The sequence below is a fragment of the Semicossyphus pulcher genome, unplaced genomic scaffold, assembly GCF_022749685.1.
Source record: "Semicossyphus pulcher isolate SPU_LCO1_2020_fin unplaced genomic scaffold, fSemPul1.0.p SCAF_2, whole genome shotgun sequence".
NCBI classification, from domain to species: domain Eukaryota; kingdom Metazoa; phylum Chordata; class Actinopteri; order Labriformes; family Labridae; genus Semicossyphus; species Semicossyphus pulcher.
In genome coordinates this window covers 8,938,198-8,951,720 of record NW_027211693.1, presented here as the reverse complement: position 1 = coordinate 8,951,720, position 13,523 = coordinate 8,938,198, and the positions used below count along the sequence as shown (strand labels likewise).

The following is a 13,523-nucleotide window of genomic DNA, read 5'->3' as shown; positions in this document are numbered from 1 at the left end:
CAAGGAGCATAAGTGGCCTGTAAAGCTAGCCAGCTTGTCCTGTGGGAATTCCAAAAGGAAAATCCGACAGGCTTATTTTTTTTTTTAACCTCGGCTCCTCATCTAAGCCCGTCAGTGAAGCTCATAAGCAGATGGTGCAGTGCAGTCCCACAGCCTCTCTTTAAAAAGTACTCCTGCACACTCCACGATACTACAGTAACGTGATTAAGACTTACTATATGAAAGCGCTCTTAAATTAAATCGTGGCGAAACAGTGAAAGGTTAGGTGGAACAACGGGGAATCTCCTACTAATTCAGTGTGAGAGAAGTGTGGAGCAGCGCCGCATTCGGCGCTCCACCGTACAGCTGTGACGAGTTATTAAAAGTGTAACCCGGGCCCAGGGGGTGGTGTGTAACTTTAGAATTAATATACAATTTAGAGCTTGGTGTTTGCAGCCTCTGAATTATTCAAATGTACTTCTGCTGTGGGCTCGGGTCTGGTGGGGGTGAGGCAGCTGCCATGCATACAAATGAACATATTATGTCAGTGTATGAAAGAATTGGAGACGACATAGATTAGAGGAACATAAACAGTAGTGCCAGGCAACTAAACAAGATGTTTGCTCGTGTGCACAGTTCAAACCTCAAAGGCTGAACTGCACTAATGGGAATAGTGCGGGATTTTCGATTGTTATTTAAGACTGATATTGCACTCTGTCTGTGGGGAAATCTGTCTTCAGTGGCTGTGATTACATGCATGAAGAGATCGCTTCACCTGCTTACTCAATGAACCTACGCGTGTTTACACACAGCCTCTAGTTATGAGAAATTTGATTAAAATGCTGGATTTACCAAATAGTAGGCACAATCTTTCTTTCCAGGAATTACATGTGAAATATCATCAAAAGCATGGCAAGATTAAAAACACACCGATACTGAGCAGTTAGTTCTGAGGGGCGGCTGTGGCTCAGTGGTAGTCGGTCGCCTTTCAGTCGGACGCTGGTGATCCCCAGCTCCCTCAGTCTACATGTCCAAGTGTCCTTGGGCAGGAACCCCACCCCACTGTACCCCAAATTGCTCCCAGTGGCATAGCCAACGGTGTGTGAATGTGAAGGCTGGTTGACAGCCGGGCACTTCAGGTAGCAGCTCTCACCTCTGCCAGCAGTGTATGAATGTGTGTGTGAATGGGTGAATGTGACATGTAGTGGAAAAGTGAGTGGAAAAGTGCTATATAAGTAAAGTCAATGTCGCATTCACTCATTCACACACTGATGGCAATGACCTAAGTGCCCATTTCCAATCAGGATCTATGCATTCCTGAGGGTTCAGTGTCTTCCTCAAGGACACTTCGACATGTAACATGTGACTGAAGCAGTCAGGGATCGAACCCCCAACCTTCCGATTGAGAGACGACCGACTGAGCCACAGCCGCCTCATGTACTTTAATGTTGCTGTATAGACTACTTGTTCATTAAATGTGTGAACTACAGGGTAAGGTTAAAGGTAAACTACAGTGGTAGCTCAATATATCACAAGAGTATTTAAACATGCAGATGTCAGCAAAGTTAAAAGCACAAAAAGTAGGTTTCAGCACAGAACAGGCCGACTCTCTACTACAGATGTTAGTAGCTAAGGAGGTGGATTCACTGCAAACAGTACACAGTTTGAACTGGAGTCATTAAACTTAAAAGAATCGATATGTAGAATGAATATGTAAATTTAAAAAAATTCATAATACCACCCTCAAGCCCTGAAACTACATTTGCTAAAAAGCCGTGGCAACAAGTTGCAAATAATGGAAGCAAAGCAAAAATGAAACTTGACTAGTATAGAAAATTATACTTTTTTTGTTTCGTTTTGTTCTCATCTGCAGGTAAATTAAAGCTATGGAAAAGTAAATTTAGCTGGTTATCAAATGGACTGAAATTAACTGTATTTATATATTTATTGTTTCTACTTTGGAAACCAGGTTAATATTTGTGTTATAGTTGTTGAAAAGTAGATAAAATAAAGTGTAAAAAATAAGTGTAAACCTCATCCTACTCCTTTTTGAACATGTACTGTTTGCTTTGTGTTGAATATGGATATTTTTGTTTTCAATACTTTTCTTGTTTATTTTTTTTTTTTAATCTACTTTAATTTTAACATGTTTGAAATGATGATATCAATCAATCAATACTGATGGCTCTATATGAGCTACAAATGCAAACAAGACCAACAGAGACAAGACTGATTATATCTTTATAGTTATTTTTAATGCCTGTAACCACTGCCGGGGGGGGTAGTTTATTCCTATTAAAGTTGCCATAGAAAAAAAAAAAGCACACTGTTGTTAGTATGCACTGTAAATGTCATTGTCCAACTAGTTCCAACACAGTGACCAAAAATACTTTCTTTTAGAAGTGATTAAGCTACACAGATTTGGCAGCGTGCACTGTTTAGGTGTTCCCTGACAAACCTGATCAACATCTCTGCAAAGCAGATTATGCGGAGCGTCTCGGTGTGCCGTGTCTCGTCTGTCACCACCCTCATTGTACTGATATAGACCAAGCGGCAACCTCCGGTGTTGAAAAATGAAGCCAATGCAGAATTGCAAAAAACTGCAGTTCCTCCAGTGGCCACTTGAGGCTCCAGAAAACAAGAAATAACATTACAGCAGGTGGGAAACTGCCGCTAGCTACTCTGAGGAGCATATAGCCTAGCTTCATAGCCGTAGCTGGCTGATTCAGGCGGCCCGCCCATAGAGCTCAGCCATAAGCTTCAGCTCGTTCGCGCTGCGCCTCTTTGCCCGTCTCTGGATTAGTCTGCTCTGGCATTTCCAATATGGCAACGCCCAGCGCCGGCGCAATTCAGGCTTCAAACCGCTTCTTCAGAAACCAGTGGGTGACGTCACTGAGACTACGTCCATTATTACAGTCTATGATATAGATCTATGTGGACCTGCTCTATATGTTAAGTGTCATGAGATAACTTTGTTTGTTATTGGGCTTTACTCATCTTTCTGTCATTTTCGGAGAATATTCAAAAGTGTAATACAAGGAATTTAGATTAAACAAGTATTTTTAACCTGATTTAAGCAGAACATAAACAAATGTGTCTTTTTTATTAAGACTCTGAGCATCATATTTTAACATCAACAATAAGACTACAGTCTCCCGTTATACTCACCAAACCAGCACAAGACAGCCGTCATAACAGCGTTGCCTTCACTGACACGTTTTACACATAATGAGGAAGGTAAGATTATCTCTAAAACTTGCAACAGGTATTTCATACGGCTAAATCAGGTTATTTATTCTGTAAACTCCCAATTCGCCGGCAGCCCAAGGTTTTTGCTGCTGACTGCATAACAAGCTCTGTGAGTGTGGCACATGCTCCTTCTGGGACTCCAATTACAGAGCTTCCTGATAAACGGCTGGCATTTTTCTGTCTTTGTCTCCTCTGCGCTGACATTCAGTGAGAGTTTATGGGGGCGCTGCATTCCCCGATCTATAATTATTTTTTTGTTTTCTCATCCACAGTAACTGTAGGAATATAATACCCATCCGTTGTCTTAACTGCTCATCCAGTTCAGGGCTGCAGCGCACATTAGGTGAAAGATTGGACAAGGTGCTCGCTGGACAGGTTTTCAGTCTACAACAGGGTGAGGAATATTACAGTCTCAGACAATTTAACACATTCAAGTATGTATTCATACATACTTGAATACAAAACAAGGCTGCCAGGGAATTCAACACTCAGACCTGTAACTGGTTTTGATTAGTCTGTTAAACGCCTCACACCTGTATCCTGCAGGAGTTTTAAAAGACAGGTAGAAACCTCACATACTCTGCTCCAGGAATTCTTACACATTTCTTGAACAATGAACAGGATCACTGCATTCAGCTGCTACTTTGTCTCCTCTCATCTTAAAAAAGGAGATGCTTACATACTGTAGCTTGTGAGATTCAAGTTGCCAAATTGACCTCAGTTGCGTAATAATGAGAAGCCCCCAATGTCCGGGTTGATGCTTGAATTATTTATGATTTTCTCTACAGGCCGCTTGCCTTCTCGTTATCAGGGCTGGAAATGAGTTTGCTGAAAACTAGCCAAAGTGAGATCTCCCCTCTCGGCTTACAGAACATGGCGCATTAAAGTGAATCACAGCAGACAGCTGGGGCCGCCCTTTATGGTAATGCACCCTCTACAATTACTGCTTCGACCTTCCCTGGTGAAGAAAAATGGGGAGATGTTCATTTAGCGGCCCTTTCAAACACTTAGTGGCAGACATGTTGGGCAGCAGGAGCACCTTTCACCTGACATTGACTCTTGTTTAGAGGAGACACAGGAGGCATTAGAAAGGTGACAGGTTTGACAGATGAGATGCATCTGTCAAACAGCGAGAGGACTATGGCCCATTAATGCAACCACGACAGCTTGTACCGCACCAGGAGATGATCCTGGTTAGGGATAATGGTGCCAGCTACACCTGCAGCTAATGGTTCTCTTCATTAAAGGCTCATCTATGAATCAATTATTTTTTAAAGTAATGCTTTCTTTATAAAAATGAACCAACAGCCCAATTAAGTTTCTAAAACAAGAGACTATTTAATTAAAATGTTACCTTGAGCACCATGAAGGTGAATGGGGACATTTACTGCACAGTTAAATAAGAAGAAGATCTTTAAAGATTTTTTAAAATTTCACTGTAAAAACTCACAGGAACAGCTCCTCAAACTTCAAATCAAATCAAATTAAATTTTATTTTGTTTTTGAGTTATCTCGAGACACTTTACAAAAAGAGCAGGTCTAGACCGACTCTTCGTTATGTTATTTAAAGAGAGGCGCAACATGAATCAACATGAGAAGCACTTAGCAATATTCGGCACATTGGCAGAAAAACGTGCTTTTAACAGGCAGAAACCTCGAGCAGAACCAGACTCATGTTGAACAGCCATCTGCCTCGACTAGATGGGCCGAAAATGGGATAGAAGGAGATGCAGGATAGAGACAGGCAAAGAGAGCAACAACAACATATGTTCTTGTTACATCAACAACAACAACAACAACAACAGGTACTTATGGTTGCAATGCCAATAATAAACTTGAACTTTTCATGTTTGAAGTTAGTGTTTTTGAGGTGAGTTTAACAAGATAAAACAAATACTCAATCTAAGTAGTCCAGACAAAAGGCAGATTAGTTTGTAATGAAAATAAATGTTGGATTAAACCCTGATATAGTAAAACGCTTCACAAACACATGTTTCATATATCCACAGATTATAGACGTCATATAAAGTCTATCAACCCATCCATTTTCCAAAGCGCTTATCTTGTCCATGGTCGTGGGGGGGCTGGAGCCGAACCTAGCTGTCACTGGGTGAGAGGCGGGGTACACCCTGGACTGATCGCCAATCAATCACAGGGCTGACAGACAATCTTTCACACTCACACTCGCACCTACGGGCAATTCAGAGTCACCAATGAACCTTATGAGCATGTCTTTGGACTGTGGGAGGAAGCCGGGGAGAACATGTACGGGGAGAACATGCAAACTCCACACAGAAAGGCCCCCATCGTCCGAACCAGGGATGGAACTAAGGACCTTCCGTGCAGCCCCACATGAAGTCTAAATCAGTGGTTCTCACCTGGTCTGGCCTCAGGATCCACCACCACCTCCTTAATGACAAATCGCGACCCAAGTCTCTGAAATGTTTTACCACATGCAGATCATTGTTAAAGCTAATCGTATTCTGAGTGAATTTTCAAAAGCAAATATTAAAGTACGTTTTTTTTCAGCTGCTCTCTTTGGCACTGAAACTTATGTCTCATCCAATAACTCGAAACTCCACTTCTCACATCGCTTGTAAAGGGGAAGTATAATTCTTCACTTTTCATGCACTGAGCAGCTCATGAGTTACTTCAGGCATTTTGTTCATTTCCACAAAACTTCATAAAACCAGGAGTGTCTGAGCGATATGAAATCACAGCAGAACAAAAAGTGATGCTGAGGGGCATGTGCGTTTAAGATGCGCCAAAGTATTAAACTTTCTCTCCAATCCATATTTCACACTTCACTCTGCTGTACAGTATATTGCACAAAACCTTTATTACTATTAATTGAAAGATATATCTTGCACCTGCACTGCAGCCTAGTATCAACTGACACAGAACATGCAGCGGTGCACATACAGTACACTTTCTCACTCCCTCTGTTTGACTTGTCCCTGTGGATAGATGCACATACAAGACTTGGTCAGTGCATAATTGAGGGTTCTCTTTCACAGGAGGATATTGATGTTGAAGTGTAAGGTGCATGAATGTTTTCTATTGTCTGTCCAAGGTTGGTGATGACTCATCTATTTTACAAAACAAAGCATAACTGTGGCAAGAAACAATGTGCATCACCACATGGTCCAGTGGTGGTTGAATTCCTTCATGCTTCTTCTATGCAGTGTTTAAAAGCACCTGGTTACATGGAAACGAGAGGAGATCACCACAGTGATGTTTGCACCAGGAAGCGCTCGGTGATTATCTGGTGAGATCTTCATGTTCAGCCAAACAAGGTGATTGAAAGCGGAGGCGATGGAGTGCTGTGCTCCTAATGGTTTTTCCAGTGTGAATATCATAAAAAGCTGCTCTCTGCATCTGCTGTTTTCTATTAAACAATCAAACACATAAATCCTGTACAAAATGGGCTGCTCCCACAGATCCCACAGCTTATGTGCTTTAGCCATGCTGTGGCCTCCATCAGACAATCCTGCACCTCACCTGCATAAAGTTAAAGCTGGCTGCATGTCAAAGAGGAGAGGAAGAGGAACGAGGAAGGAAGGAAAAATGCAAACTCACCCTTTATCCTCAAGCTCTCTGGGATCCCATCCTGTTGGAACAAGAAGACAGAGAAGAAGAAGAGATTAAACCACCACTTGAAAAACAAAACAGAAAGCTGTTAACTATGCGAGTAAAATCCTTGTGCTATTACCACAGAAATCACCTATAGACCACTTAACACAACTTTCTTTGCAAATGTCTCAGTGTTCAGATGACGAAGAATTCAGATCTAAAGAATTCAGCCTGCAAGAACTCGTCCAGAGCAATGTAGTGTCGCCTGTTTGAATGGCAATTAATGACGCATTGATAAGTCAGACATTAACGTGCCATTACGTTAAGTGGTTGTTGCCTCAGTTGAACGCGCAACAATAAACCTTTCAAAAAATCACCAGTCACATCCTATATGACTTAACTTTGTGCATGAAGGATATATTTTGTTATTACGTAATCTTTTGCCATCAAATTCAGGTTTTGATGTTTTTCTTTATGTTTGTTGCATGATGCAGGGATGCAAACAGGTAAGGTGTAAAAAAGGTGAGAACATTGCGTGGATAGAGGGGGCGTTGTCCCCCAGGAGAAAATGTTGACAGATTCTGCCTTACATACTCATCTCTAGTTACTTTTAAGTATATTTGCATCTGCCTGAAAACTAATTCTAACAGCCACATTTTGGTTGTTGTTTGTGCGTTTGTAGATGTTGTTTGTGAGCTTGTGATGGGGTAAGTTAAAAATGAATTGCCCTACTTGGGATCAATAACGTTACACTGAATGAATGGCCACAGTATAGACAGTGTTTGTTACCAGCATTGTGTAGTTAGGTCTGTGGCCTGTGCTTGTTTATCCATTTTATCCAGGTCTGAGTATGTTTCCGTGCCAGATTCGCTCGCGGCGAGTGGAGAAAATAGAAGAGATGCCAAAACCATTGCCGCAGATTGCATGCCGACCGCTCCTCAGATCTACACGAATCTCGTTGGTGACCTACTTTGATCTCAAAACGCAGAATTTCGCCGAAAGGTGAGGAGTTTGCATCTCTGATGATGTAATCTTATCGTTACTTTACTGTGAGCTCCTTCGAAAAAACTTTTAAGCGATTAATTGATCTCCTTATTACTCTACAGTTTCCCTCCTGTTTCCTTTGGATTGTCCTACTTTTTCCAGAGATGTGGACTTGAGACTTGATGACTTGGACTCGAGTCGACTCGAGTCACTGTTTTGATGACTTGTGATTTGACAAAATAAATGACTTGAGACTCGACTTGGACTTGCAAGTGAATGACTTGACTTCACTTGAAGCATGATGACTCGGATGACTTGTGTGTTCATAAGTTTGAATGTTAGCTGTTAAATATAAAATGATGAAATTCAAGGTTTCTGTCTAACTATCAAGTTTGTATGCAGCGCAAACTGGGAATCATGATTGGACGACTCACAAAGCTGTCAGTCAAACTCCTCGCTATGGCAGAACGCAACATCAAAGCCCCCAAATAGAAGCCTCATCAGTCGTACTCGTTACTACTCAATACGTGCTCAGAGCAGACCATCATCATGGCTGCGTCTGTGCCAAGATAATACAGATACAATCCTTTACTATACTTTTTGAACAGGTTATATAAATTGGCCAATAATATCATTATTAGACGAGCGACTAATACCTTGTCTTTTCTCTTTATAAAGACCGGGTATGACAGGTAAGAGTGCTGGATCTTGGATGGAAAAAAGTGACTTAACTCAGGACTTGACTTGCCTTAACTAAGTACTCGACTTGACCAAGATAAAGTGACTCGAGACTTGCTTGAGACTTTGACCAAATGACTTGAGACTTACTTGGGACTTGAGCAAAGATGACTTGGTCACACACTGACTTTTTCCCTATCTAATGCAAAAAAGCAGTATCCCATTATTGACAGGCCAACTGCAGGGGACAGCAAGGCTCTGCCACAACTGCTGTTCATGTCTTTCCATGAGGCTTTCTTGTTTACAATCTCATGCGTGTCTATTGAATGTTATATAATTTTTGTTATGTAAAGATTCAAGGGTGTAATTTTCCCCACCAACTGTGTGTTTCCTTCCTGTGCAGCACAAATTTCAGTCTTTGTTTTTTAAGAGGAAACAAATGCAGCTGCTCTGATCACCAAACCAAATATATCTTTGGCAGTTTGGGAACATTTCTGCTTTCAAATGAAAGACAGGGGAGAGCCAGCAAATTTGCATGACAAACTAAACAAAATGTGGGCCAGAGAAGCCCCTGTGAAACAGGGAAATACTTCATATTTAAGGGCTCATCTAGCTACCTCTTCTCTAGCTGTCAAGGTGCAATTTGCCCCACCGGGCACCAAGTCACGGAGCAGCCTCACTAGAGACAACTGAGGACAGTGCCATCCAACAGTAAGCAGTGGTTAGGTCTCTTTGCAGCACGCCATATACACCCCTGAAAGTAGCCGTGTCTGTTTGATGAGATGGTTCTGTTATGCTCATTTATTTAACACTAAAATACGATAAATAAAAGGATAAATGAGGGAATTTACAAAGCGCATACCATTGGGTAGCGCTGCCTGTTATTACTGCAAATCCCGATATACTGTATATTGATTTTAAAAAAAATCGGAGTCACTAAAAACAGAAGTGTAGACATAGAAAGAACAAATACCCATGACCCCTGAGTGGGCGCACTATAAAATCAGCTGCATTTAGAGAATGCACAGTGTCGCTGCTTGTAGAAAATGCTGTTATCAGGATTACTATTTTGAGTAGCTGCTCTCCACAAACCATGAATACGAAAGAAAGAGGCATTAATATTTGATTTCTCTACAGTGAAATCTGCATAGCTCATCCTTCTCGGTCGTGTACTGAAAATTCAGACTCTCTTTCTACCAGCTCGAGCACGGCGCTGTTATGGAGAGGATACATTATGCAACAGGTCTACAGTCAATAAAGAACAGTGGTCCCTGACTGCCTGCTGAAAATAGAAGATTACCTAATTCCTGGTTTGCACACAAGATCTGCATACTGTAGATTTTCTTGCTAAAATATGTTCAGTTTATTGTAAGTCAGTTACTCGAGTATACCGTTCTTTGAAAGGGTAATTGTGTCACAAGATCTGTCTGGTTAATAATGGATTTTTACTGCCTGAATAATCCAGCTCACTTTGATTTCTGTATCATTGCACTATACTCACTCCACATTGTCATTCCTGCACTTTCATTAAGACTGCACTGACTCTGTACTCTTGCATTAATAACTGCTGTCGCTAATGAAACCCTTGTCAGACTAAAGAACACCCACATGAGCACTTACATACTTTTAACAAGTCCTAAGCCGACTGTGGAGACTTCCTGTGGCAGCCGAGCTGCTGTTAAATACAACCGTTGGTGCTAATGACCAGCAGCTAAAAGCGACAACCAAGCATGTCAGTTATAATCTCTTTTTACAGGTTCTACATAGTAGAATAGCCTACAGAGTAGAATCTGTAGGCAGGGATGTGGATTTCCGGGAAGGCAAGTGTTCTGGTTCTGTTTGAACTATGCTTGTAGTCCCAGTCCAGGCTGCTGCGTATGCAGGAAAAACAGTCCATGAGGAGAGCAAAAGCAGACGGAACGTAATCCGCCGCAATGCCATCCCGGCTCACATCAGCGGCCATCTGACGACGATTTAGCTTCTTATTAATCTCTATAAACAGACATCTGCATGCTAACAGCTAACAATCTGTTCTAGATCTTAAATGTAACTTGAGATGAATTCCCTTGACGCTGTGTCACAAAAGCTGTTCAGCGTTCAGATTTCCCGACTTCATCGAATGCATCCGTGCTACAAATAACTTTTCTTCTCCTCTTGAGGACAGACCTGACAAAGCTTAATTTTAACTTTTTACAAATCTGCATCATGATGTTGAAATTTCAGCAAAGGTAAGACCCTTAATAACAAGTAAATCACAAGAAAACGGTTTCTCTTTCTGTAATAAGTCTAATAAGTGAAGTCTTGACGGGAAGTCGTTTATTGCTTACCTCCACATTCACTGGTGTCCCAGAGGCGATATCGCCTCAGACTATAGCCGACGGGATCTGAGATTGTGTCAGTTATAAAAACTCTCACCAAGTTCTTATGACAAAGTTACACTGAAGAAACATCTGCCATGAATAGCAATAATACCATTGAGTGTAATACTGTAGAGCTGCAGCTTCTTTAATGGACCACTTTCTGATCATTATTGACGAGCAATGGAAGCATTATGTTGTTTATTGTGTGTGTTGTGTTTTAAGTGTGCGTAGCACCTTGTGTAAATGCTGTATAGTATAGTATATTATATGGTGCATTATATTGTAGTATTCTATATGTATATGTTCATAATGTACATTACGATATTGTTACTGTACCATACTGCATAGTATATGATATTAGACTATACTATATTATACTACAATTGAAATTTTTACCGCTATATTACTTACACTTTTATACTGCATCTTATACTGTACCCTATCGTAAACCTTAGACCTCATACCATACTGTATTATCTCATCCTACACACCATGTCACTCTATGTCACTTTAACTTGTCACTTACGCCTTCCTGTACAACAGTTGTATAAAACTCATATTTTTATTTTATTATTATTTTTATACTGTATTCTTTACTTGCTATTTTGTCTTTGTGCTGCTGCAACACCCGAATCTCCCCCCTGGGGATCAATAAAGGCTCATCTGATCTCATCTTATCAAAAATGTGTTACCCTGTGTTTTATATGACATATATTTGCACCTGTAAGTCAAACACAAATTTCTGCCTTTTGCATACAAAAAGTAGACAATAAATTATTTTCTATTCTATTCTATATGAAATCTTTATGTGACAATTATCCGGCCCAAATTAGTTGCATTTGACAATAGTTTTATTATAACCATAAAAACATGCTTTAATGCATCACAGAAAGGACAAGAACCTCCTTCTAGTTGAAAAGGGCTTTACACCAGACAAAGTAGACTTTGTCAGTCACTCATTTAAGGAATAACCGGATTTACAATGATCCAGATAATGGAAATTCACCACAGGAAATAAAGAGACTGACCATCTGTCGGGTTTATCCAGGCATTTTTGATCATTTGACATTACTACTGTACATCACAACTGTTAATGTTCTAAAGGAAAATGTGATATACTATATATCAAAGTGGGATATTTAAAAACAATAACCTTTACCCACCCTGCAAGAAGGAGCGCTACCACAGGTCATTCATCTTATCCATCTGCAGTCAGACTTTATAACATCAGCACCGCTGTCTGATCACAATACTCCAGTCACTAACCACCAGTCATGGCAGCTTCTTTGCACTCAGGTTTGATTTATAACTGCACAATTATATTTAAACATATTTATATTTTACTATCATCTACTATGTATGCACATCTACTGTAATATATTATTATAGTGTAATATCATCTTTGCTACATATATTTCTGCATTTTTATCACCTCATCCATACCGTGCACTTATGTCTGTGCAATTGCTTTTCATGTGCAGTTATTTATTCAGCCTTATCACCATAATACACACTGTGTGTTTTTGACTTTGTGCAGAAACTTAAGCATCCACTATAAGTTAAAGTTGTACATAGTGTATATATTTACCATTAATATCATTATTATTGTATTTTATTATTGTCTTTTTGTCTTGCATTTTTTTTTATCCATCACTTGTTTTACCCCGTCGTTTCCTTTGAGCTGTTGTAACCGGTGAATTTCCCCCAGTGGGGATCAGTAAAGGCTATTTTATCTTATCTTAAAAACCAGACGATATTATAAAACAAAAAACTCTATTTAACATCATGATCTGTTAAAAAAAATGCCCCTTTTAGGATGTTTCACAAAACAATGCTGACTCACGACCCAGTGGGCCCAAATCAGCGAAAACACCTGTGGCACCCTGACATTCTTCCCCCTCCCACCCTATGGAGGAGGTGACATTTAGAATTGCACTACAGGTAGGGAAGATATCAAAAGGGGCTTATTTGCATATGGCAGTCAGTGTTCACACTTCATTTGTTTGAAGAGAGTGATTTCCCCCGGGGGCCGCTGGCAGGCCTGTCTCTGCTGCTCCGAGACTCTGGGGACGGAGAAGCACCCAGCTGTACAACCTGTGGTTCATCTGCCCCTGTCACAGCTAGCTGGCTGACCGCCCACATCTCCTTCCCTCTGCCTCTCTCTCTGGCTTTATCTCTCAACCCCCCCCTCCCGCCCTCCTCCACCCATATCGCCCGCCTCCTTCTCCTCTCTTTCTCCTGCTTCAGATCTGACATCCCTCACTCCTCCACACCATCAACTTCCAAGTACACTTCAACTTGTAACATAAAACCACAAACTGCAACATACAGCAATGACAAGAGAGTGGAATATACAGAAGCTATATCTGAAGGCAAGATTAGTCTTTTAGACCTGGATAAAGATACAGATATTGCAGGGTGAAAAACAACAAGGCTCCTTTATTTATTTTATCTGGACACAGAACACAAAGAACACTGGGAACCTGAAGAAATGCTGAACCTTGCTCAACTTTTAGCCGCAGCTGCTTCAGAAACAAACTTCACTGGAAAACATTAGTGCATGAGCCGAGAAAATTTATATGTAATGTGAGTACTGTGCTACCTTTATCTTTATTCCTTACCAACATCATGATAACTTTCTAGAGTCTCTAAACCTGGATGCAAGCAAACGTTCTCAAACTCAACAGCAACAAATCAGAA

At 40.7% G+C, this 13,523-nt stretch overlaps 1 protein-coding gene across 1 annotated transcript in view; it reads right to left on the bottom strand.

Annotated features, from left to right (window-relative positions):
• The window catches only part of fstl5 (follistatin-like 5), a 199,686-nt gene that overhangs the window by 148,439 nt on the left and 37,724 nt on the right, over window positions 1–13,523 (bottom strand). The window contains exon 3 of the mRNA XM_069670589.1: window positions 6,808–6,838. Within this exon, the coding sequence (XP_069526690.1) occupies window positions 6,808–6,838 (31 nt within the window). The remainder of the gene's footprint in view (window positions 1–6,807; window positions 6,839–13,523) is intronic.